General features: G+C 38.8%; 1 protein-coding gene across 1 annotated transcript in view; it reads right to left on the reverse strand.

The window, feature by feature from the left end:
* The window catches only part of LOC135206355 (proline-rich proteoglycan 2-like), a 49,903-nt gene extending 24,189 nt beyond the window's left edge, over positions 1–25,714 (reverse strand). Inside the window, exons 1-3 of the mRNA XM_064237775.1 lie at positions 25,683–25,714; positions 24,398–24,558; positions 15,423–15,657 (exon numbers count right to left, since the gene is read on the reverse strand). Coding sequence (XP_064093845.1) covers positions 15,423–15,657; positions 24,398–24,558; positions 25,683–25,714 — 428 coding nt within the window. The remainder of the gene's footprint in view (positions 1–15,422; positions 15,658–24,397; positions 24,559–25,682) is intronic.
* Between the last annotated feature and the right edge of the window lie 1,617 nt (positions 25,715–27,331).

Raw genomic sequence — 27,331 nt, forward strand, 5'->3', positions numbered from 1 at the left:
TTCCAAAACAATATTTTATTCCATTACTTTTATAGTTTCTAAACTATTTCTTTCATAACTTTCAAAAAACAATATTTTCTTTCATCACTTTTATACTTTAAAACTATATTTTCTTTCATCACTTTCATACTTTCAAAACAATAATATTTTCTGTCATCACTTTCCTACTTTCAAAACAATATTTTCTGTCATCACTTTCATACTTTCAAAACAATATTTTCTTTCATCACTCTTATGCTTTCAAAATATTTTCTTTCATCACTTTCATCTTCAAAAACAATATTTTCTTTCACCACTTTTATACTTTCAAAGCAATATTTTCTTTCATCGCTTTCATACTTTCAAAACAATATTTTCTTTCATCACTTTTATACATTCAAAAGAAAATTTATTTCATGTGAATATATGAGTAGATGGGACCAATTCAAATCTTCAACGATTTCACTCCATTTTAGTTGGGCTTAATTATTAATGCTGAGTCATTTCCGGTACAAAGGGTGAAGTACTCGTCTTTAGAGAATGTCATATGAACAGTTTCATTGATGGACTTCTGAGAAATGAAAATGGGGTAAGCAAAGCAATGATTTGCGTCTTTTGAACCGGTTGTGTTTTGATGTGGTTTATACAAGAAGATAGGCAGCGGTTAACAGCCATGTTTATGAATTGATGATGGTTAGCTAAAGTCATTAAAGCAATTCTATATCCACCTTCCGGTGGTCCTGTTTAGGAATGTCAGTGACAAAGCCCAATGGGGCCGGAAACCCAAGATTTGGGCCTAATCTAGAAAATAAGTGACGCACTTTCTAGTTTCATCGCAAATTGATCATGGTCGCCAAGAATGATTTCTAAAAATCAAAATCAAATCAAGACGGGGATAGAAGTGTGGCGCTTGTTATGAGGATACTCTTTCCATCGTGCGGTAGAAGAAGGAGAAGGACTGGGTCGCCGGTCCAATGAATGACCATTGGCGCAGTCCAGTAGATAAACTACATGACGATTAAGCACCAAAGTATGTGAGCCGTATTATAGATAGAGACGAGTAAACCCAAAATGAAAGAAATATTCTAATAAATCACTTGTAACATTTAATATATTGTGATTTTTGCGGGTCAGATTTGACAATCGGAAGTAACCAGAGAAGCATAAATGTCTGAAGGAGGAATTGGTAGGCATTGTCTTAGGGAATATGAGTGCCGTTAATCAGCTCAATGGTCTTGTTATACTATTTTAATAATATAATATTAACAGTGTCTTACGGAATGCCTGGTCAGATTAGCTTTGAAGAAAGACCTTGCATATGGAATTCCTTTCCATATTAGCTCAGAAGACTTTATTTCCCTCACGAACAGAAACCATCCATCGAAATAACAGTTTCCGTGGCCATGCCTTTGGAATTTTTGTCCATGAATTTTATATATTCCTTATATAAAGATGCAGGTGAAACATTATAGTTTCATATTTGTGCGATGCAGGATGCTCTTGTATTTATGAATTGCCGATAGCATTTTCCTGTTCATACTTTGAAAAAACAATTCTGCCTCTGGGGGTAAATTTCTGGAAAAATGTATATGATTAACGCCTCTGGTATTACCCAGCGTGTGACCTTAAAAGTATGGCAGGAAATCTCATTTCCTGCCCCACGGGGCTCTAGTCTAGGCACCACATTAATGCCATGTTTTTCTTTTATGTTTCTTAATATTCATGATTTTTTTTATTCCCTCGCTTATAATATATTCACATTTTTCCATCATATTTGTTGCTTTATAAAAATTTGATGCAGTTAAAGGACATAGTAAACGTGAAGCCTCTGAAATATCTACCTTTGAGGTCATAAATGCTTTGCTGACTTGTATTATAGTGCATCAGTTGTTAGGAATTTAGCAACTGTCGTGTAAATTTATAGTTATTGCATGAATTGACGTCCATAAAGATTAGGCAGTGGATTTACACACACACACACACATGTACAGCCAGCAACAAAACCGGCGTCGCCCCGCCAAACCTGGCTTGGAGAGATCATGCCCTTCTTGCCCTGAAAGCTGGCCTTCGTTCAAACAACCAGTACATAGTTAGAATGGTTGAAATGGGAGGAGGGAAATTACAGTAATCAGGCAAAGAAATGCAACAATGAATGAAATATATTTGGACAAAGAGATAAGAAAAGAGAAGAGAGAGAGAAAAAGAAAGAGAGAGAGAGAGAATATGAGGAACGGTAACGAAAGAACTGCATGTAGTGTACACTCACACACACAGAGAGACTGAGTTTTTATTCCTGTTCAGTTATTAATCTAATGGAAATATACTTGCGGACCGTTCTGCTTTAAGAAATGTCGTCGTATATATTTTGGAAAATAATTATTATGAAATCTTATCACATCTTATTGCTGTAAATCGTTATATTTTCTATATAAAAAGCCTTAAAATATTAGTGGAACTGAATATTCATATTAATAATATTCTTTTTCATAATCTATATCAGCTGTATTCTCTCTCTCTCTCTCTCTCTCTCTCTCTCTCTCTCTCTCTCTCTCTCTCCTTGCACGTTTGACGGCAATGATGCCTCACTGCTGGGGTGTCATCACAGGGCCAAATCATTGCAGGAGGTTTTTGTTTAACCAGCAGTGAGCACCTTCACTCTGCTCATTGGCACTGCTCACCATAACAACACTTCTTAGAATTCCTTGAAACAGGTTTCCATTTGTAGTTCGTCTTCCGGAGAATCCCTCAAATGAACATTGACAATTTCACCTTGCACAAAATCGGTTTATCGATGATCTTCTAACAGCTTCTTTCTCATTTTTCTTTATCTTCTTTTGTCTCTTAGGAAATCAGTTTTTCTTTTCCTATCGATGTTCTTGCTATCCTTCCGTTTGACTTCTCTTTGGTTTATCTCGCCTTCTTCCAGCTCCTCTCATTTCCGCTTCCAGGACTCGAAGGTGTATCCAGTCTTCCATTATTTCTCGTCTCCTTGTATCTCTTCTCTAAAGACCTTCATGCATCCTTTTTTCTGCTTTCTGTCAGCCCTCCTCCTTCTCCTCTTCAGTATCTACAACTAATGCCATCTGAATTTCTTCTCAGTACCTATAGGAAGGTTCTTTTTGACCTCTCGCCTCCCTGGAGCCTCCTGTTCTTTGTCTTTTCTAAGTGAGCAGTTATGTCGTGTTTGGCATTCTTTTTTAACTCCTGCATTCTTTTTAACTTCTCGAGAAGTATTCCGTCCTGCACCTGCAAAGGTAGCCTATCTCTTCCATCTGCTCCAGAAACTCTCTCTCTCTCTCTCTCTCTTGTTGGCAGGTGTTTGCATCAGAACGTCCATTACAAACGCTCCCTTATTCTCCTAATTTGTTTGGAATATCCAGTGTTTTGGACCACAAAAACGTGTGGAATGTGTCTGTGAAAATATAGTGAACGTGATCGTGTCGTAATATAGTTACTTTTTATTTTGTACTTAGTTGATTAAACTATTAAAGATTTTAGTAAAATAGTACAGACTTCCTGGTCAAAATTTACCTTAATTGCGCATGCGCACTAAGACCTGATTATGTCACTACTAACTCTCCAGAAATAGCATTGCTGTTTCTCATATGAGATTAAAACCCAGTACACTTATCCTCTAAAACACGTTTTAATCTTAGGAACATTTACACTGTGAGCAAATATATAAAATGTCCAGTCGAACAATTACAGAAGAAAAATAACGATCAGTGTACAAGGAGCGACAGCTGGGACCTCGTCGAAAAATCATCCACCGTTGTCTGCCTTAAGGAATCCAACTTGGGAGGTTCTACATCGAAATTACACAAAAGGTGAAATACAAAAATTCTGTAGTCAATTACAAATAAGTGGGATTTGGACGACTAAGGAAAAACTAATTGATAAAACTGATGCGTTTATTATTCGAACTTACAAGGATCACCACCAGAAGCAGCAACAACACACCAGGTAATGTCACCTGATCTAGAAGGGGAAAATGAAGACCGACGATATACAGAACAACTACTGAGGAAATTTGAAAAATTCGTAACAGAAACAAGTGATAACTTTTATGTCATTAACAACAACCTGAGAGAAAAGGACACGGAAATCCAAGAACTTAAAACTCTAGTCTTTATAGCAGAGGAGAAAATCAAAACACTGCAAGCAAGAAGCATTTCAGAAGAGTGTCGAAAGAAGTGATGGTCATGGCGATAGACTCGGTTCTATTTTAGATGAGAAGAAAACGTGCTTATAGGAGATTCGAGTTTACAGGAAGTAAGAAGAAGTGACTTTAAAGAAAACACTCTTTTAGGACCCTCCCTGAAGCAAATATGTCTCTAATTAAGTCATGGATAAAGGAAAAATCTGGATCACCCCTGAAGCGAATGTATTATCTATGGTGGTGCTCAGGACATTCTTGGGGAAAATTATGTATCAGAGATGGTTTTGGATGAAATTGGAGAAATTGTCGCAGAGTTGAAAAGTAAAAATGAACATGTCAGCATTAAAATATGTGAGCTTGTTCCAAGCTTGAAATCAGATGATCTTGTTAACAAAATTAATTATTTTTATACTAAGTTGCTTGGCTGGTGTCAAGACAACGGTGTTATTTACATTAGGACCCAGAACTACTTCAGGCTTGGAACGGGAGACATAGATGAAAACTGCTATGATAACAAAGATGGTCTGGTCATATGATAATTTAAGTAGAATAGGAGCAGTCGGGTTATTAGATTAGATTAGATTATAAAGTTTTTGGCACATAGCCAAGCGCCGGAGCCAGCCGAGGGGCCATTCAGCGCATATATATCTTAAGAATAAAAAAAAGACTGTCACACAAACAAACATACACACAACCGATCTAACATACAAATCATTCATTCATAAAAACAAAACAAGAAACCTAAAACAATTAAAAGAAAATTACAATTCGTAAAAAAGACCAATATTTTTTAAAAATGTCATAATTTGCTCTGCCTGAGCACCTTCACCTAAAATATCGGCAAGAGTCTTATTTGCCAGCAAACAAGCTCTACGTTTGGTTTCAAAATGAGGGCACTCCACCAAAATATGCACCACAGTCAAATCCACATGACAGGTGGAACAGCGAGGAACCTGCCTATCTGCTCCACCCGTCATTAGATACCCGTGAGTATATTTAGTGTGGCCAATACGTAATCTAGCTAAAACTATCTCAGACCTTCTATCCATCCGGCTATGAGGCCAAGGATGAACAGAAGGCCTAATCGACTTTAATTTAAGATTATTATCTAAAGTAGACCAGTGGGCCTGCCACTGGTCTCTACAATAAATCGAATAGTACTTTTAAAATCAGAAACAGGACGCCCATGTTGGAAATGTGCCTAAGCCTAGTTGCAGCCTTAGCAAGCAGCGTCGGCTCGCTCATTCCCAACAATTCCAACATGGGACGCAGCCCAACAAAACCTAACAGAAAATCCTCTTCTATTAATTAAAAGATAAAACCAGTCTTGTACTTCTTGCACTAAAGGGTTGCAAGAGACTAGGCTTTTAAGAGAAGATAAAACACTCAAAGAGTCGGTAAAAATGGTAAAAACCTTGTTAGTACAAGAACTATAAAAAATATATTTAAGAGCAGTCAAAACTGCCAGCAGTTCAGCTGTAAAAACAGAGGAATTAGACGGAAACTTCTTTTTAATAAATATTCATCACTAGTCACTACAGAGCAACCAACACCATCAGAACCCTTCGAACCATCAGTATATATATGATTGAGAGTCCCATGTTCGGAGGCATGGTCCAAGAAACTTGCCTCAACTGATCACCAGAACTGATGCTCCTGCTGTCCCTAATTGGGCAGATTTCTAAGTGTGGCCTATTCCAAGGAGGAAATTTTTTGTTGAGGGCGAAATTTCAGCTACTGCAGGGGTAGTATCCCACCTCCCTGGCAGAGCTTGCTAGTCCTAACTTCAAGCGGCTTTGGCAGTCTAGGTCTATTTGGGGCTCTATCAGTTGGTTCTCTAACATACTTATAATTAGGGTTTAGCTTTGATGTAAGTAGTACTCTTGATATGACTCTCAAGCCTAACTCCTCCCTACGGATAAATAGTGGGGGAAAACCTGACTCAACATATAGGCTTTCTACTGGTGAAGTTCTGTAGGCTCCCGTACAAATACGTAAAGCCATATTATGGACAACATCTAATTTCTGTAGTGTTGTCTTGCATGCACAACCATAAACTTGACAACCATAATCAATTTTGCTTAGGCATAAAACCTGGTACATCCTCAAAAGGGTGATTCGATCTGCCCCCCAATTAAAATTAGACACAACTTTAAGAATATTAAGTCGAAGCTTCACGTTACATACAACTTCATTAACATTTTGAGCAAAAGTTAATTTCTTATCAAATGTAACACTAGATACTTAATGCTATCTTCATAAGTTAAAATTGAATCATTTAAAAACAGCATAGGGATCTCTTCCACTCTTCTTAATCAGCAAAATCGTATAGCTTTGGTTTTTTCTGGTGAAGAAAATTTGAACCCTTTAGCACTGGCCCATAATGTTGAAGCATTAATAGCAGTCTGGATCTTTTGACAAGCTTCGACAGCTGTAGACTTGCTACAGATTATTGCATAATCATCAGCAAAGGCCAGACCATGCACCCCGACAGGAACTTGTTCTAGTAGGCCATTGACAGCTACATTAAAGAGTGTTGGACTAAGGACGCTTCCCCGAGGTAACCCTTCTTCTTGAGGGTAAGCAGAAGAAATGTAAGAGCCCACTCTTACTTTCAGGTAACGTTCTGACAAAAAATCTTTCAGACAATAGAACAAATTACCCACAACACCCCACTCTACAAGTTGCAAAAGGATACCCCCTCGCCAGGTAGTGTCGTAGGCTTTTTCTAGGTCAAAGAACACTGCAACAGTCTGGTTTTGCACAGCAAAAGCATTCGTATCTCCCGAGTAAGGAACATCAAAGGGTCAGAAGTACTTCTATTTTTCCTAAAGCCAAACTGCCGATTAGATAAAAGATTCTTTGAATCCAAAATACCACACAAGTCGAGCATTCACCATCCTCTCATAAATCATTGCTAACTACAAACTAGTTAGAGCAATTGGCCTATAAATTTCTTAGGAAAGGAAGGAATCTTTAAAAGGTTTTAAAACAGGTACAATAATCGATATCTTCCAAGACTCTGGTGAAGTTCCTGAAAGCCAAAAACTGTTTAAAATGTCTAAAAGAAATTCTTTTGTACTTCTAGGCAGATTAAAAATCATTGAGTACAGTATATCATCTTCCCCAGGAGATGTTGGGGAAGACAACGAGATTGCATGATCCAATTCTTTCATGGTGAAAGGAAGATTATATGACTAAATTTAAACTAACAGCAGGAACAACCGTGGTACCATCCTAATATTCCTGAATGCAGGAGAGTTATTATTATTATAAAAGTAGTTTAACCAGACCACTGAGCTGATTTTCAGCTCTCCTAGGGCTGGCCCGAAGGATAGATAAAATGCCAGGTCTAGTTCTTAGGCCAGAGCTAGGACCAAGTTGGTCATTCAGGATAAATAAATAAATTGCACCATGGCAAATGCTTTCATACTAGAATACACACACAATAAATACTTTTACTCATGTTCCCTTACATACATACTAAAACAGTTATATTAAAATTCAGAATAGTTTTAACTTTTGTTTGAAATGTTTTAAAATTCACTAAAAACACCAAATGTTTTATATTTTATCAATTAAATTGCAGTTCCTCAAAAAAGTCAAAATCGGAACTACCGAAAATGTAAAAGATTCTGACAAAATTTCTTTTATTGTCTTATTTCCAAAAGTTGACAGTCTCTGCTGGTCATACTTTGGACACTCGCACAAGACATGTCTGACTGTTACCAACTCCTTGCACTCCGAACACTCTGGAGCAGAGTCGTGTTGGCTGCTCATTAAGTGTCCATGTGTCAGAACGGGTATGGCCTATACGGAGACGTGTCAGAATTACTTGTTCATGTCTCTCTCTCTGATATGATGAACTCCATTTTCCATCATCAGGTTTTATTTGCTTTAATTTGTTATTTTCTGACTCTTCATTCCAAATATGTTGCCATTTCCTTAAAATACCCATCTTTATGTATGTTACATAATCACTCATTGGGAGATTCACACTTGATCTTGTCATTTGAATTGCTTCTTTGGCTGCTTTGTCAGCCTCTTCATTTCCTTGATCCCTACATGGGCAGGGATCCAACATATTTTCTACTTTTTTCCCAATAATATCTAATTTATGAAGTGATAATTTAATTTGTTGTACTATATTATTTTTTGGTTTGTAACTCTGGATGGCTTCTATGGCACTTCTCGAGTCACTAAAAATCACAAAATTATTGAGTGATGTTTCTTTAATTATTTTTATGGCCGAGGCTATTGCGCAAAGTTCTGCTGTGAATATTGAAGCTGTATTAGGAAGAGAGAATTGGTATGATTTGTCCTGGGACACTGCAGCATATCCCACTCCATGTTCCGATTTAGATCCATCTGTGAATATTGCATAATGTGGACCTTTTCGGTTCATATGTTTCCTATTGTATGTTGTCTATGGTGTGATGGCGTATATAAGTATTTTTTGATAAATATTTTAATTGTGTGCAAGTTTTCATTTTATTCATGTCCAAGGCGGAGGTAATTTTTACTAACTGGAGGAATTTGTATATTCACATTTAGTGACTCAAACAGTCATCTAGCTCTAATTGGAAAAGGGGGTGGATGATTGTTTATAAAAAATATCTCTTGAGTTCAAATAATTTTTTTGTTGGAGAATCGCTTGTCCTAATTCTCAGAGCACTCTTCATTATAACAAGCTCTCTATGGAGAGAGAGAGGTAGTTCACCACATTCAACCTGTAAGGAAGAGGTCGGTGATGATTTAAAGGCTCCTGAACATATTCTTAGGCCATCATTATGAACTGGGTCCAACGTTTTCAGTGCTGCGTCTGACGCCGAGCCATATACTTCGCTACCGTAATCAATTATAGATAGGACTGTTGCTTTGTACAGTAATGTAAGGGTTTTTTGCCTATCGGCTCCCCAATTAGTGTTTGATAATTTTCTAATTAGATTTAATGCTTTTTTTTACATTTTGATTTCAAGTATGTTATGTGTGGTTTCCAGTTTAAGTGAGTATCAAACACTAAACCTAAAAATTTTGCAGTTTGTCTAATTGGTATACTATGATTTCTGATTTTTAAATCTATTACTTCATCATTCATCCCATCTTTTATCTTATAAAATACTACTGCCTGAGTCTTATGTATGGATAACTTAAATCCTACAGATGAGGTCCATTCATTATTTTTATAATACTTTTATTAATGATGCGTTCTGCATGTTTAATACGAGAGGCTGAATAATATATGGCAAAATCATCCATGTAAAGGTTGCTTTTAATTCCAGTGGGTAGATTTTTATTAATATCATTAATTGCCAGGGTAAACAGTGTGGCCACTAAGGACACTTCCCTGTGGAACACCATTTTCAAGTGGAAATGTTCTCGATAATACATCATCGATTCTCACTTGAAAGCTACAATTTGTTAAAAAGTTTTGGATGAACCTAGGTAAATGTCCACGAATGTTGTTATTTTGTAAAGTTTTTAATATGGGATAGGGTACCTCCAGGTAGTATCATAAGCCTTTTCGATGTCAAAAAACAAGACTGCTCAGTTATTTGCTTTGCGCTCAAATCCTCTTCGTATATGGTCTTCGAGGTTAGAGAGAGAATCTAACTTAGATCTGTTGCACTGTGACCCAAATTGAGTGGGAGTTAAGATTTTATTTTCTCGAATGTGCCATGTTAATCGAGCATTTACCATTTTTTCTAGTAACTTGCACAAGCAACTTGTTAGAGAAATTGGTCTGTAGTTATTTGCATCACTTGGATCTTTTCCAGGTTTGGGGATAGGAATTATTATAGCTTTACGCCATTCTTCAGGAAATAAATTTCTAAGCCATAAATGATTATAAAATTGTAACAAGTATGTCTTTGCCAGAGGTGCTAAGTGGCAGATCATCTCAAAACAAATATTGTCACTCCAGGAGGCAGATTTATTGCTGTTAGTGAGAGCATATTCAAACTCTTCCATATTAAATTTTCTGTTATAATATATGTCTTCTATTGTTTCGAAATTTATTGTTATTAGTTCTATATTATTTTTCTTTATGCGGAAGTGATCATCTAAATTCTGTCAACTACTTACATTCGCTAAGTTTTCTCTATTATATTACTCATTTCTTTTGGATCGAGTATTCTTTTTCCGTCTTTTAATATGGCATGTCTGGGTGGTTTCACGATGGGTACCATTTATTTTCCTGAATTTTTCCCATATTTTTTTTATGGGAGTATTATTAGAGAGATCTGATACATATTTCCTCCATGAAATTATTCTTCCTTGAATTACTTCCTTTCGAAATTTTGCAGATATTTTGTTGTATATAGGTTTTAATGCCTCAATTTCTAGTAACAATATAATCATTTTTGTAAAGTACTTTCTAATATTGGTGATGTTTTATTCATTTTACTGAACTTTCTATTCAAATTATCCAATCGTCTCCCTATTGAGTGTTTTATATTTATTAGTTCTGTCAGCTTTTCGGACCACCACGGAAACTTTGTGTTTTGTTGGATGGGGTTTTGATTTTGGTATTGCTTTATCAGCAGCATCTTTGATGAAATTAACAAGAAACTTATTAGTTTCATTATGATCTTTCAGATATTCAAATGGCAGTATACTTCTAGTATGTATTTCATATTGTTCCCAATCTGCTTTAAAAATGTTATAGTGAGGAACATGTTTAGCTGGGTTATTTTGTAAAAAGGAAATTAATATTGGGAAATGATCACTGGTGTACAAGTCATCAATTGTGTTCCAATCTAATCTGTCAAACTATACTTGTTGAACATAGAGTTATGTCTACAGAGGAAAATGTTCCATGTGTTTTGAATAATATGTGCTAACTTCATCATCATTATACAACACATGTCATTTGAATCTATTAAGTTCTTCTACTTTACTTCCTGCTCTATTTGAGTTGTTTGAACAGTTACAGTCCCATATTGGGTTGTGAGCATTAAAATCCCCTACTATTAACATAGGTTCTTTGGCATTTTTAAGTTAATTCTCCAAGTTTATCAATATTGTAATTTTTTATTTGGTTGGTTGTATAAATTATAAAATGATATAATTATAGTTTTTTAATTCGAATTTTAATACCTGATATTTGGAGGTCAGCTATGTTTACAGGTACTTTGTCATAACATACTTTGTTATGTACTATATATGGCTGTACCTAAATTTCCTTCTTCTACCTGTGATGTTGATATTAAGGTATATTTACCTATTGTTGTAATTGTATTATTGACATGTTGTAGACATAATATCATTGGTTCATATTCCTTTAATAACCTTTGTACTTCTCCCAGGTGTAATCTGGTCTGTAGACCATTTACGTTCCATTGTATATATAACTATTGAAAATATTATGTTATATCGGTCGTGTTTTGTTTTCTTTTTTTGTATTATCATCAACTTGAATTTTTTCTAAAATTTTATTTATTTACCATTCAGTTTGTTTATCTTTATAATATTTTAAGTGCTCAATGCACATACATCCTTTTTCATGGGTGTTTAAATCGGTGGCCTCTTCTTTCTATATTTCATAAAATTTCTTATAATATTTGTTAAGCAATCTTTGTAATATTTTTTTACTATCATTGCACAATGCAATGAAGCAATCATTGCAGCCCACATGTGTTGTCATGCATATATACTGCTTTATTTGTTCTTATTGTACCGATTATTGGTGATGGAGTAATCTCATCACCCTTGACATAGTCACCATCATCCATGGTATGGTTCTCCTTCCACTTCTTTGGTGTTTTGGATCTCGCATCCATAGGTTTTATTATTATTTTAGGAGATAAAGGTATGTCCACTTTTGTTTTTGTTCTTTCTTCATATCTTTGGTTTTTGGTTTGACTGATGTTTCTCTAATTATAGTTGGTTTCTTTGTTTTTGGTGGTGTTTCTCTCTAAAGGTCTTTTTTTTTTCTTTAATTTTCGGTACATCACAACTTCCTACTTCCACCTCTGTGATAGTATTTTCTTGTGCTTCTATATGCATTAACACCTCAAATGAATTTGATAGAATATTATCTAATTCATTTGCACTTGTTTCCTGATTTTTTACTATCTTAGTTTTTTTCCTGCATATTACAGACTTCTTCTTGAGATCTACTTTGTTGCATCTTGTTACTTCTATCTGAATGTTTTTTTGTTTCATTACTGGTTCCCGTTATAGAAGAATATGTACGTTTCTTAGCAGGATCTTGAATTCCTCTCACTTTTAATTCTAATTTAGCCTTCTGCTATAGGCATGCCTGTCCTTTCACTTTTAACCATTTTTAGTTCAGTGTTGTAATATGTAATGCATGCATTCTTTGGATCTTGCATGATGATTCTGCTCACAGTTTACACACTTGGGTTCACCGCACTTCCATTTGGGTGGTGTGTTCTGTAGATCCACAGTAAGCGCACACCAGTTATTCATTCCTACAATTTGTCTCTTTGTGTGTCCATACTTACTGCAATTTTGACACTGCAGTGGCTTTGGAATATAGGGTCTTAATTCTCTATTTTGACCTAGAATTTTTATTTTTTGAGGTAGATCTGAACCCTCAAATTTTATTTTTGCTATTTTTAGTATTTGTTTATTACCTCTTTGCTTATTGCATCATAAAACCTCGCAATCCTCTACCTTGGGGTATCTCTTTTTGAGAGAGTCTAACAGCATTTTCTTATTTATTGGCTCGTCGTTATTGTCAGGAAGTACGATGGTACCCTGGATACTGTTCATATTATCATGTTTTTTTTACTTTGACAATAATGTTATCTATTGTTTTTAAAGACAAATAATCTTCAGACTGACTTTTTGTTGTAGCTTCTATAAGCCAAGTCTTTTCTTTTATTTTTCTGAACGACATTTCTGCCGTTGGATGGCTATTTAATAAGCAATTTTCCAATTTCAAAGCTGAAATATTTTGTTCTGCTTCCATAGTAAGAAACCTTGACCAACTTCCACTCCCAAAGAGGGAGTCAAAGTGAGTCAAAGTTGGGTCATGTCGGTACTTAGGTTTCCTTGGTCTGGTATATGGTATTAAAGTTTTAATACCAACCTGGTCTTTGTGACTTGAGCTTTCTTCAGAGTGGTCCAAATCCGTTCCAGAAGTCGTAAGGGGGTTTGTTAAATTTTCCATATAATTAAGATTTAAATTTCGTCCAGGATGAGGTCCCTCTCACCAGGGAGGCCCAACTGGGGGAGGAGCAATACTGTTACACCATGGTAACTGCCCTGGGACACTCACCTGGATATACGCCATACCACAATGCCTTAAGGGTCGTCAGTCCACATGAGATTCGGACCCAGCACTGGTTGGGCATGGCTTGACTTAAAAATTTCCCCTCACTCGACCACGTCAAGTACTCTAGTTTTACGGGTGGAGAGGCATGCCATCCAACTCCACCCTCCATAAGTTAAAAGAGGCATTCCAATTCAAATAGTCCAAAACTATGCCAAGGTCATCAACGAAAGAAGAAGAAGGGAAAGGGGGAAAATTTATAAGAGGAGGAGTAAAGGAGTTAAAGGTCCCAATGTTCAGTTGGATCCACAGCAAAGAGCATAGGCATAAAGGGGCATACTCTCTCTGCAGCGGATCCCTAAGCCCCCCACCTCGTCAAGGAGTTGGGATCAGGGGGATGCAGGAGAGTAATGTAGGGCACTAGATATACTGGAGAAATGCCTACCAAAGGTTTCTGCAACTTCTCCAGAATCAGATATGAGGAAGCCATCAATTTTCAATAGAGGCAAGGGAGGAGGAGAAAATTTCCCTTGCAGCTTTCGGATTCTGTTCCAGACTAATGACATAGGGGCGTCATATTTTTAATTCACTTATATATCTGATAAACGATTCCCTCTTTGCTTGCTTAAATGTTTTCTTTTGCTTAGCAAGAGCTCTTTTATAGATAATTTTATTTACCAAGCAAGGATATCTACAATATCTCTTGTAGCAAGTTCTTGTTATCTTTCGGCTCAATGCGCATGCATCACTCCACCAAGGTACTAGAGGACGCCGAGGTTTACCAGAAGTTCGAGGAATAGACAGCATGGCACCACACAACAATATACTCATTAAATACTCATAAGCAGATGTTGGGCTCTGAAAATCGTTCATCTCTTGATCAATTTCAGTAGATTTTTTGAATAGTCCCCAGTCAGCTTCCCCTACCTTCCATTTTGGTAAACATGGAGATGGAATATTTTTCATAAACTTTAAGTGAATGGGCCAATGATCACTGCCATGATCATTCTGGTCTACTACCCACTGGTAATCTAACCTCAAAGACGAAGAGCAGATAGTGAGGTCAATGGCTGAGTCAGTATTATGAAAAACATCATGTCTTGTAGGGGAACCATCATTCATTAAAGTGATGTCATTTAAGTCTAGCAGCTGTTCTATTATTAAACCCCACTGGTCGCAGTTTGGCTCTCCCCAGAGGGTGTGCTTGGCATTAAAATCCCCCATCAGAATGAAGGGTTTAGGAAGCTGGTCTATCAGTGTCTGTAGGTCGTTTAATTCTAGCTGGCGGGGATTACCCTGAGCATCCTGCAATCTACTTTCTAATGATGGATCAAGGTAGAGAGAACAAATTGTGATCCATTTATAATTGAAAATTTGAATTGCACAAGCCTGCAACACAGTGTTCAATTGAACAACTCTGTGATTAACAGACGTACGGACTATGATGCCTGTGCCTCCCTGAGCATGTACACCTATCAGGGGTGGAGACCTATGAATTGCATAATTAAAACCCACGTTGGGAGTGTGCTCTCCCAACTTTGTCTCTTGTAGGCACATCGCAGATAGATTATGTTCCTTAAACAGAACCCGAACTTGCTCTCTATTTGGTATAAAGCCACGGATGTTCCATTGCATGAGAGCCATTATTTAGAAGATGGGATCTTAAAATTTTCTACCAATTTAGGAATCTGAGTCCTGGTGAGAGAGATCTTATCAGTTTTACCAGAACTACTTGATCTAGATCTGGGTGTTATAGATCTTTTAGATGATATGCCTTCACTTGCCCTTCCAGTTTTGCTTTTATTTTCCTATGATGGTCGAGTGACCGAGAATGAGGCAAAGAGGGAGAAAGGGCCCTCTTCTGACGAATAAAGAGGGCCTCTATCTCCTCACCATCATCTCCACGGTGCACTGTAATGACAGGATCAGGTGAGGGCTCAATGTCAGGCAATGTCCCTGACAGAGAGAAGTCGTCAACATATTGAGACCTGGCTTGAACCCTTGAACCAACAGGGTCCCTGGCTTGACCAGAGTCTCTACTACATGAGGAGCCCCGCAAGAGGGGCCATGAGAAGCCCCACTAGGGGGGCGGCGTGGGGAGCCCCACCAGAGGGGGCGTGGGAAACCCCACCAAGGGGGGCCACGGGGAGCCCCAAACAGGGGGGGTCACGGTGAGGCCCAACAGGGAGGGCACGGGGAGGCCCAACAGGGAGGGCATGGGGAGCCCCACCAGAGAGGGCATGGGAAACCCCATTAGGGGACCCCCGGGGAGCACCACCTGAAGGGGCACCAGAAGTAGCAATATCCGGCTGTTGTGCCTTCAAGGCATCCGAATAAGTTCTTTCCCAACAGCTTCTTGGCCTGTCCCACACTGATGTGTTCAGCAATAGATTTAAGTAATGCCTCCTGTTCTTTTTTAAAATTCACTGCATTTCTTATCTCGGGCTCGATGTTCACCCTTACAGTTCACACAAATTACCGGTTCAGAACATTCCTCGTGCTCAGGCTTGCCACACGATTCACAAAGTTTATTCTGCGTGCAAATATTTGAGGAGTGTCCAAAGCCAAAACATTTAAAGCACTGGAGCACTCTCGGTCTATAAGGACGAACTTTCATAATTTCATTGTCAAGAGCAATTTCAGATGGCAAAAAAGGACTTACAAATGTTAAAATAATCATAGACGAGCGGGGCACGTTGAAAACCTTCCAAACCACGTCTGGACACATCTCCAAAATTTCCTCTTCCTCCATTTCATGTAAATCTTCATGAAGATGACACCCTTTGCATAACTAAAATTATAGTGAGGTTTTACCTCTTTTATCATACCTTCGGGATCAAGCTTTAAATTTAGGAGCATTAATGATTGAACATTGGTCTTGGCATGAACTAAAAAACTATTACGCCCAAAGCGAGTTACTTCTGGGCTCCCAACATTGCCGATCTTCTGGCTTACCAACCTTTTCACCTTGAAGAGGTTGCCTCTCTCACCATGTGTTGTAATAATCAAGACCACTTAGCTTGGGTCTGGTGATCTGGAGGTTTTACTTATTTTACTTATTATCTTTAATTTCACTTGGTGGTCCTATAAATCTCAAGATACCTAGGGACCTCTTCTGCCTCTACAAGTCCAACACTCATAGAATCTGACCTAAACTCTCTGTAGGCTCTGTGAGTTTCCGATTCATTGTTGAAAAATATCCAAAATTCAAAACAACCGTAATTTTTTCCAAGTCTATTCCGTAATTCTTTTACGTTCCCAAATTTACAAAATTCATTGAATAAGGTTTCATAATTCCAGTCTTAAGGGACTGGTTTTACATACAAAATGTTTGTAACAAGGAGCTCATTAGAAAAAGGCTCCAAAGTCACAATGGAAGAATTACCAAAATTTTCCTTGTCCTTATCCTTGCCCAAGTCGTCAACAGAAGGTTTTAGTGTGTCCATAAGGACGTAGAATTGATGATTCGTCCAGGTAGTCCCCCACCCACCATGGAGCCACATTTAGAGGACAGTGTTATCCCATACAGGGCTGCCCACTAGGGGTACCACCCCAGATATACACCTCACCCTCAGTGCTTAAGGCGTTCATGATGTCCGTCGAGATCAGACCCAGCACTAAGAGCGGGGTTTGACATCTAAACTTTCCCCTCGCTCGACCACGTTAGGTACTCGAGTTCTACGTGAGGTGGCATACCAACCGTCCTCACCCTCCATCAAATCCAATGAACAAGTCCAAATCATGTCCAAAACCAATCCAGTCATCAACATAAAAACCGTGCCTTATAGAATTTATTGAATTTATAAATTTTGTGGCCATTTGCCACGCGCCGGAGCCAAAGGCCATTCAGCGCATATATATCAACAAGATATATTTACTGGAAAAAAGGTATACATAATTAATCCAAATTATTAAAAAGTAAACTTCATATTAAAATACTCAATTAAATATCATAAAACAAAAGGATTTCCTTAAGAAATTTAAAAATCTCTTCTACGGAGCACCCTCTCCTAAAATATCTGACAAAGGTTTGTTGGGTGAAACCAAACCGACGTCTATGATTAAAATAAAGAGGACAGTCAATAAATATATGCCTCACTGTAATGCCAACATTACAATTGGAGCATTGAGGAACCTGCCTCTCTGCTCACTAGTTAAAAGATACCGGGTGAGGTTAAAAAACAGTTTATGCCCCTATACGCAGGCGTGTTAAAACTATACTAGATCTTCTATCCATCCCAACAGAAGGTGACCAGGGATGAACAGAAGGTCTGATCAATTTCAGCTTGAAATTACTATTCAAGTTGGACCAGTGATTCTGCCACTTAGTCCTACAAAATGATTTAATAAAAAGTTTAAAATCTTCACAGGGAACCCTCACAGAGTGGGAAGCCCGGGAGGAAGCTGCCTGCTTAGCGGCTGTATCAGCCAGCTCGTTACCACGAATTCCCACATGCGAGGGAACCCAACAAAACTTCACACCGATGCGTTTTCGAGAATGCAGGAGGACCAGCCAATCCTGCACCTCTTGGACGAGTTGATTAGATGGCGTCAACTTCTGGAGTGCAGCTAGGGAACTCTGGGAATCACAATAAAAAATATAAGAGTCCCCAGTGCTACCTGTACTAAAAATAAATTTCAAAACGCTAAAAATAGCAAAAATCTCTGCATTAAAAATTGAGAATTTAATAGGGAGGCTTTTGTAATTGTTCTCTCACCGACGATGACAGAACATCCAACTCCATTTGCTGATTTAGCCCATCTGTATATACAGCAATCTAGTTACTATGCTCAGAAACATGGGCCAAGAAGCTACTTTTAAGCTGAACACTTGAGCTGATCTTTTGTTGTCTCTAACTTGGCAAATATCTAAAGGAGGCCTACACCAAGGAGGGAATTTAGAAAATGTAGTTTCCATAACCAGTGGAGGAATAAGGCCTACCTCTCTCGCACTTATGTTTAATCTAACTTCAGGGGCTTAGGCAAGTAGTTTAGGTTGTTGGTGCTCTGTCAACAGGATGTTTTATATACTTAAAATTTGGATTAGATTGAGAGGTTAGTGCTCTTGACAAATATCGGAGACCTTGTTCCTCCCTCTGAATGAAAAGGAGGAAGAAAACCAGAGTCTACATAAAGGCTCTCAACAGGAGACGTTTTAAAAGCACCTGTACAAATACGCAATGCCATATTGTGTACTAAATCCAGCTTACCTAACAAGGTCTTACATGCAGAGCATAAACCTGAGATCCATAATCAATCTTACTCAAGCATAGTGCTGATAAATTCTTAATAAAGTAGTACGGGTCTGCTCCAAAATTCAGGTTACTAACAACTTTAAGAATATTGCACCTCTGTTTAAATTTACTACAGTCTCATTTATACGTTCAGCAAAAGTCAATTTTTTGTCAAAAATAATTCCTAAATATTTGACTTTATCTTCATAAAGCCAGTTAGAACCTTCTAAAAATAAGGTTGGAATCTCTTCCCTTCTTCGTGTTCTGCAAAAACGTATAGCTTTATTTAGTTTTTTCTACAGAAAATTTGAAACCTTTACTATTAGCCCAGGAAGTAGCAGCATTAATTGCAAACTGAATTTTAGTACAAGCTTCAACTGCAGTAGCTCTACTACAGACGATAACAATATCATCCGCGAATGCTTGACCAGTTACTCCAACAGGGAGATGTTCAAGTAACCCATTAATGGCAATATTAAAAAAGGTTGGACTAAGCACACTCCCTTGTGGAATGCCTTCTTCCTGAAGATACTCTGATGAGAAGGTAGAGCCAATTCTAACTTTAAGGTACCGGTCAGACAGGAAGTCTTTGGCAAAATTAAACATATTGCCACCAATACGCCCCATTCAACCAGCAGCATTAAAATACCAACCCTCCAAGTAGTATCAAATGCTTTTTCCAGATCAAAGAACACGGTAATTGTTTGATTTTTGGACTGCAAAAGCATTCTGAATCTCACGTGTGAGACATAATAAGGGATCCAATGTACTTCTATTCTTGCAAAAGCCAAATTGCCTCTTCGACAACAGGTTCTTTGTTTCTAATAACCATATCAGACCAAAATTCACCATTCGTTAAAATCTTGAATCTTGAAGACACAGCTGGTAAGAGCAATAGGCCTATAACTTTTGGGATGACTAGGGTCCTTTCCGGGTTTTAAAAAAGGAACTATAACAGAGTTTTTCCACAACTTATATGAAGTCCCTGAGCACCAGAATTCGTTTAAAACATCGACAAAGAATTTTTTTGACTCCAGAGGTAAGTGAGAAATCATTGCATAAATAATATCATCTTCTCCAGGTGATGTTGGAGAGGACAAAGATAAGGCATATTCGAATTCGACAATACTAAATAGAAGGTTATATGCCTCAGAATTTGAACAAACAGGCGGATTAACTATAGTCATATTTCTAATATTGCGAAATTCAGGGAGTAGTGACTGGGGCTTGAAATGCTTGAAAAGTGCCGAGCAAAGGCCTCTGCCACCTCTCTTGCATCCGATATAACTACCAAGTTGATTTTCAAAATCGGTAAAGGAGAAGGGGAAAATTTCCCTAGTAATTTACGGATTCTATCCCAAACCAGAGAAAGTGGCGAGTTATACTTTAATTCTGATATGTACTTGATGAAGGATTCCCTCCTTGCTTCTTTAAAGATTTGCTTTTGTTTGGCGAGGTTTCTATTGTATATTATTCTATTAACTAAGACAGGACACCTTCGATATCGCTTGTAACTGGCTCTTGCAATTTTCCTACTCAAGGCACATTTACTATTCCACCAAGGTGCCAGTGGACGACGGGGTTTCCCTGATGTTTTAGGAATCGACATCATTGCCCCTCCAATCATTATACTAGCGAGATATTCGTAGGCAGCTGAGGGGCAAGGAAATTTATTGGCCTTGACGAATTGACTTTGGTAGATTTTTCATACAGCTGGCCAATCTGCCTCCTTTATCTTCCACTTGGGTAAAGATGGGGAGGGTGTATTTGTACATACTTAAGATGGATGGGATAGTGGTCGCTCCCATAGAGATTTTCATCCACTGACCACTTATAGTCTAATCGTAATGACGACGAACATATTGTAAGATCAATTGCTGAACTAGAGTTATGGGCTACATCAAACCTTGTAGGAGAACCGTCGTTCATTAAAACTACATCATTGCAATCTATTAATCTTTCAATTATAAGACCACGGTGATCACACCTACCTTCCCCCACAAAGTATGTTTTGCATTAAAATCCCCCATCAGAATGAAAGGTTGAGGTAGTTGGTCTAAAAGTGATTGCAAATCTTCAACCTCTAATTGTCTTGGATTGCCAGCTCTGTCCACCAATCGAGTTTCTAGGCCAGGTTCTAGATAAAGAGAGCACAGAGTGACCCATTTATTGATGAAAATCTGTGTTGCACAAGCTTGCAGTATGGAGTCTAATTTGATAACTTTTTGTGGTAATGACTTGGCCGCAATAATACATGTACCACCATGAGAACGTTCACCTACAGGTGGTGGAGATCTGTGAAAAATAAAGTTTTGTCCACAATTAGGAGAAACATTACCAAGTTTAGTCTCTTGCAAACAAAGGGCAGCTAAATTATGCTCCTTGAAAAGGACCTGCCGGACCCTTGTTCTCTGTTTGAATGGAAACCTCTTATGTTCCACTGACATAGAGCCATTATTTACTATTAGATTTTTTTTTTTTTTTTTTTTTACTTTTTGTACTTGGATTGGGCTGGTCTGGAAAGACTTGGTCTTGGTCTTTGTTTCAAAGAGGAACTAGGCAGATCCTCAAGAGACCTGCTATTTCCTCTCTTGGGAACCCTACTATGGTGTGGGGATATAGGTGGAGATGATGATGGAGTACGGGGTCTCTTATTTCTAAGAGGCACCATCTCTGCAGCGTGCACCTGAGCCTTATGAGGTGCACTGATCAAGGTGTCATTCTGGGACATACCCAGAGCAAGGCAGCGAGGCGCCTGCCTGTGAGGCTTCTACATTAGAAGCCCGAGAGACCTCCCAGAAGCCCAGAGGAGGCCCATCGGGAGGGGACAAAGGGGCCTTCTTGGATGAAGGCGGAGATGCTGAATGTACTTCGAGCTCAGAAGGGGATAGCTGAAGCTTTGACTTTGAAGTTGGTATTCTAGATAGATCTTTTATATTAGATTTTCCACTTTTTACTACTTCACTATATTGAGGTCTTGGAAACAAAAGTCTTTTTGCCTGGCTAATACTTAGATGTTCAGCATGAGCTTTCTCTATGGCTAACACTTCTTTTTTAAATGACTCACATTCCTTATGCCTTGCATATGATTTCTCTTACAATTTATACATAATACTGGGTAGTACATTCGCCTTCATGCTTTTGTAAGGAGCAGGCAGCACATATCTGGTTCCTAGTACATATCTTTGCCGAGTGACCATATCCAAAACACATGAAACATTGGAGTGGTCTATGCTTAAAAGGTCTAACACTAAATCTCTCCTTGTCAACATATACATAATCAGGAACTTGATCATTATTAAAAGTGAAAATAATCATTCTTGATCTTGGAACCTTGAAAATCTTCCACACTTTATCATCGCACATTTCCAGCAATTCCTCGTCAGGCAGTTCATATAGGTCTTGACTGAATACTACTCCCTTGGCATAACTAAAACTATAGTGTGGTTTGACCTCTTTTATCATATCAGTATTTTTCAACTTAAGAGATCATGTGACCTTGTCTATAAGACTTAGCATGAACCAAAAAACTATTCTTTCCAAACCTCGTAATATCAGAGTTGGTCATTGTTCCTGCCAATGTTCTCAAATGTTTCCTGAAGTGGAAAAGATTGCAAAATTCTGATTTTGTAGAAACAATTAGCCACCTGGCAGGTAAAGATGTCCTCACCTTACATTTCCCATCTGTAGTTTCCTGACTGACTCTTGCTGGATAAAAGGAATCAACTTCAATATTCTGGGGCATTTTATGAATTAACATACATTTAAGTTTTCCTTAGTTGAGCACTTGAAAGCATTCATGGCATTATTATGAGTTGTAAACTCAATCCAAACCCTCCAAAATGCAAAATCTTTAGTTTCACAATACTTTATGACTTTAATTTCACCAAACCTTCCAAACATTTCCATAAATGTAAAACAATTGAAGTCTGAGGAGAGATTATCAACATAAAGGATTCTCTCACAACTCCTAGAACTTTCCATAGCCACATTCAAGGTCTTGGTCATGGGTCGTCTTTTGTACAACTGAATTTTCTATAGGATTGTCCTTGTCCGTGCCAGAGGTCGAAGAGGAGGGTAGTGTCAAGAGGTCGCATTGTCCGGGGGAGTTTATCATAGGGTCGTTATTCATTAATCCTTCAGCAGAAATTTGAAAAACCTACTGCAAATCAGGCAGAAAACCAGGCCCCCCACACCAACCCCTCTCTCACCAAAGACACTCAGCAGAGACTAACTCCCGCTATCCATATGTCCACTCCCTACCCTACCCGAAGGGATAGCTCTACCATAACATGAGTGGCTCAAGTGTAAGCAAAGCCCAAAAAACCCGCTTGATAGGACTGAGGGCATAACTAGTATGCAATCATCCCCATTCATGTTACAATAGAGGGCACACCGGAAAGAATGCCGAGAGTCCTACCGTAGAGACTATACCTCCCCGGATTCCGCAGACTAGTCCCCCCATAGGTAGTTCCGCCTGATGGATATTGCTATGAAATCATATCAACATCCTCAGGGTCCAAACATACTCGAGAGGCAGACCAAACCTCTACAGTCTCTGCCATTTGGATCAAGAAAGAGCCAATGCGAAAAAAGCCCAGCCCTGCCCAACCTGTAAGAAGGTTTTAGTGAAGAGGGGGGGGGACAGCTAGGTTGAGCAACTGAGTTAAAGATAGTAGAAGAGTGGAAACAAATTTAAGTAAGAGGAAAATTGAGACTTTTGGATTCGAAACTGGGAGATATTTCTCCCAGTTCGAAAGCCCTCTTGCCCGCTATGCATTTTCAGCAGTCAGCTGAAAATGCAGAACTTCGTCAAGGCAGTCTCAAATCAAGAGGGGCTGATCTTCTGGCTTACCAACCTTTTCACCTTGAAGAGGTTGCCTCTCTCACCATGCGTTGAGATAATTAACCACTTGGCTGGGTCTGGAGATCTGGAGATTTTACTTGTTCTATTAGGATCTTTTATTTCATTTGGTGGTTTATAAATGTCAAGATACCTAGGACCTCTTCTGCCTCTACAAGGTCCAACGCTCATAGAATCTGACCTAAATTCTCTAAAGGCTCTGTGAGCTTCCGATGCATTGTTAAAAAATTATCCAAAATTCAAAAAAACCATAATTATTGCCAAGTTTATTTCTTAATTCTTTGATGTTCCCAAATTTACAAAATTCATTATATATCGAGTCATAATTCCAGTCTAAAGGGACTGGTTTCACATGCAGATTGTTTGTAACAAGCAGCTCATTTGAAAAAGGCTCCCAAGTTACAATGGAGGAATTACCAGGTTTTTCCTTGTCCTTATCCTTGCCTAAGTCGTCAACCGAAGATCTAATTAATGTCACCATAAGACGAAGGATTTATGATTCGTCCAGGTAGCCCCCCACCCACCATGGAGCCACATTTAGAGGACAGTGTTATCCCATACAGGGCTGCCCTAGGGGTACCACCCAGATATACACCCCACCCTCAGTGCTTAAGGCGTCATGATGTCCGTCGAGATCAGACCCAGCACTAAGAGCAGGGTTTGACATATAAACTTTCCCCTCGCTCGACCACGTTAGGTACTCGAGTTCTACGGGTGAGGTGGCATGCCAACCATCCTCACCCTCCACCAAATCCAATGAGTAAGTCCAAATCATGTCCAAAACCAATCCAAAAGTCATCAACATAAAATCTGTACCTTATAGGGAGAAGGATGAAAAGTTTTAGTAAAAGGAAAAGAGCTGACTTATTTAGTTGGATCAACAGCTGGGCACCAAGGCCCAGCGAGAAAGTGGTTCCCACCAGGCATCAGGGCCCAGCTGCTGAACCCTAAGCCCCCCATCCTCGGCAAGGCTTCAGCATCTGGGGGGACAGTGTTTAATTGAACAATCCTATGATTAACAGACTTGCGGACTATGATGCCTGTGCCTCCCTGAGCACGTACACCTATCAGGGGTGGAGACCTATGAAATGAATAATTAAAACCCAAGTTGGGAGTGTGCTCTCCCAACTTTGTCTCCTGTAGACACATCGCAGATAAATCATGATCCTTAAACAGAACCCGAACTTGCTCTCTATTTGGTATAAAGCCACGGATGTTCCACTGCATGAGAGCCATTATTTAGAGGAAGGGATCTTAAAATTCCCTACTACTTTAGGAATCTGTGTCCTGGTGAGAAAGATCTTATCAGTTTTACCAGTACAATTTGACCTAGATCTAGGTGTTACAGATCTTCAGAAGATGGGCCTTCACTTGCCCTTTCAGTTTTACTTTTGTTTTTCTATGATTGCTGAGTGACCGTGAATGAGGCGAAGAGGGAGAAAGGGCCCTCTTCTGACGAATAAAGAGGGCCTCCATCTCCTCACCGTCATCTCCACGGTGCACTGTAATGTCAAGATCAGGTGAGGGCTAATGTCAGGCAATTGTCCCTGACAGAGATTCACAAACCTCAGGAACCACAATCAAGGTGGTCTGCTTCGATATCTTAAAGGTGTACGCGACTCGTAAAAGAATCTCCACTTGTCAGATATCTCAAGTGTCACAGCCAGTCTGATGGAGGGTGAAATGGCTCTAAACACAGTATCCTCTCGAGATATCTTAGATGCTATCATCCGCATAAAAGTATTGATATTTTAGTAACAAACATTCAAATGAAATTGTTAACACCTGCTCCATCTGTTTTCAATTCCATCATAGCAAGTCAGCATGACACGCTCCTTTTTCTAAAATTTTCCTCACTCATTTTTCTCTTCTTTATCCTTCCTCAAGCACATTTAAATAGCAAAGCAGATTACAGAGGCTACTACAATGACAAATATCCTGACAACAACTGAGGTCTGGACAAGAAACATCATTTGTAAACAATGTTTCCTAGTGTAGACAGGACTCAAGGCATCATTAACCCCTTCGCCACTGGGACGTACACATGTATGTCTTTTATGGTCCAGTAGTAAAAGAATGCGACGTATGCTTAAACGTCTTTCATCCCTCCTCGAAAAGCAAAGCTGTTTTCTATAGCTTAGACGGGTTACAGACATAGTATTGTGTACGAGAGGTGCTTAAGCTCCACCCACTATTCATTCTAACCAATGAGTGTCCGATTGTCGTCGTGACGTCATTTTCATATGGTATATCAGGAGGGGTACTGGCCAACATAGACCAGTACACCTCAGGCTAGTATGTATGAAGGATATCACGAATTTGCGAGTAAACCATGAGGATTTGAATTCTAAACTTTTTCCCTTTTGATTGCAGTTATTTTGTATGTCTTTTTTTTCAGCATCATGTCGGAAGATAGTGTTTTAGAGTCAGGGCATGAGTATCTGCCAGATCTATCAGATGATGATTATAGTGACAGTGGTGATAGTTTCTTAGAGGATGACAGTGACAACGAGTGTTTGGAGGACAATGAAGCTATTGTCGATGAAGGTTGGCGGTTCATAACCAATCCATTTTCTGACATGCTCCCAGACCCACCACCCGATTTCACGGAGGGTGACAATGGGATCTCTCCTTACACATCGCATTTCACCTGCCCACGAGATGCATTTGATATTTCTTTTGTGGTGATGTAATTGACACATTGTGAGAATGTACGAATGCTAGGGCAGATGAGTATTTTTGCTCAACAGGAAAGCATAAGGTGAATGGGACTTATCTATGGAGGCCTGTTACTCGTGATGAGATGTATGTTTTCTATATGTTTGCTGGTGATAATGGGGGTGAATAAAATGCCCCGTATGTATATGTATTGGTCACGAGATGCCATGGTTGGGGGTGGCCAAGGGATTTTTTGTAAAGAAGTTATGTCTCGGAGCAAGATTTCTCTTTTGCCTGCTGAATTCATGAGGCTTGCTCCATTAGGCCAAGTGGATAAGAAAAGGCCTAACACCCGTATTGAACCCTTTTTTTGACTTACTGCGCCAACATAGCCAGGCTCTGTTCACACCAGGGAAGGATATTGCTGTAGATGAGGCACTGATGCTTTGGAAAGGGAGGCTGAGATTCAAACAATCTATCAGATCAAAAAGATCCAGATTTGGAATAAAGGTTTTTATACTATGCCCTTCAGATCCAAATTGGAATATCTATTCGTGGAATTTCGAGGTGTATTATGGGAAGGATACGAGTTCTTCTGGACCTGACCCAGTTGCTGATAACCTATCCATATTGGAGATCATTGTAGTTCATCTAGTGAAGAATTTGCTTGACAAGGGACGTCATGTAGTTACGGATAATTGGTATACCAGTTATCGCCTTGGTAATTACTTACTCACCAGGGACACAACACTTACTGGAGTTGTATGAGCTGGCAGGGGACCCCATAAGAAACTTATGAATGAAAAACTCTCCAAACACCAATCAACTTATGCAAGGAAAGGCACACTCTCATTGTCAAGTATATGAAAAAAGGACGTCAATGTACTGACAACCCTGTATACAGCTGGCATAGTAGAGAAGTGCAAAACATACTTCGGAGATAAAACTTTTTTATAACAAGCCAATCCCATATTGAAAAATATAATAGTCTGATGGGCAGCGTTGACATGGCAGACCAGCTGCTTGAACCGTAAGCCTTTAGAAAGAAATTTGTTGCCTGGTTCAAAAACCTCGGTATACATTTTATCTTTCAGATACTGCTGAACTCCTACCAAAAATGCTATAAGAAGGACTTCATAGCATTTATCCTCAAAGTAAGTTAGGGTTTGGTATTTCACCATAGTCCTGGTGGCAGG

Source organism: Macrobrachium nipponense, chromosome 29, assembly GCF_015104395.2.
Source record: "Macrobrachium nipponense isolate FS-2020 chromosome 29, ASM1510439v2, whole genome shotgun sequence".
In the NCBI taxonomy this organism is placed as follows: Eukaryota; Metazoa; Arthropoda; class Malacostraca; order Decapoda; family Palaemonidae; genus Macrobrachium; species Macrobrachium nipponense.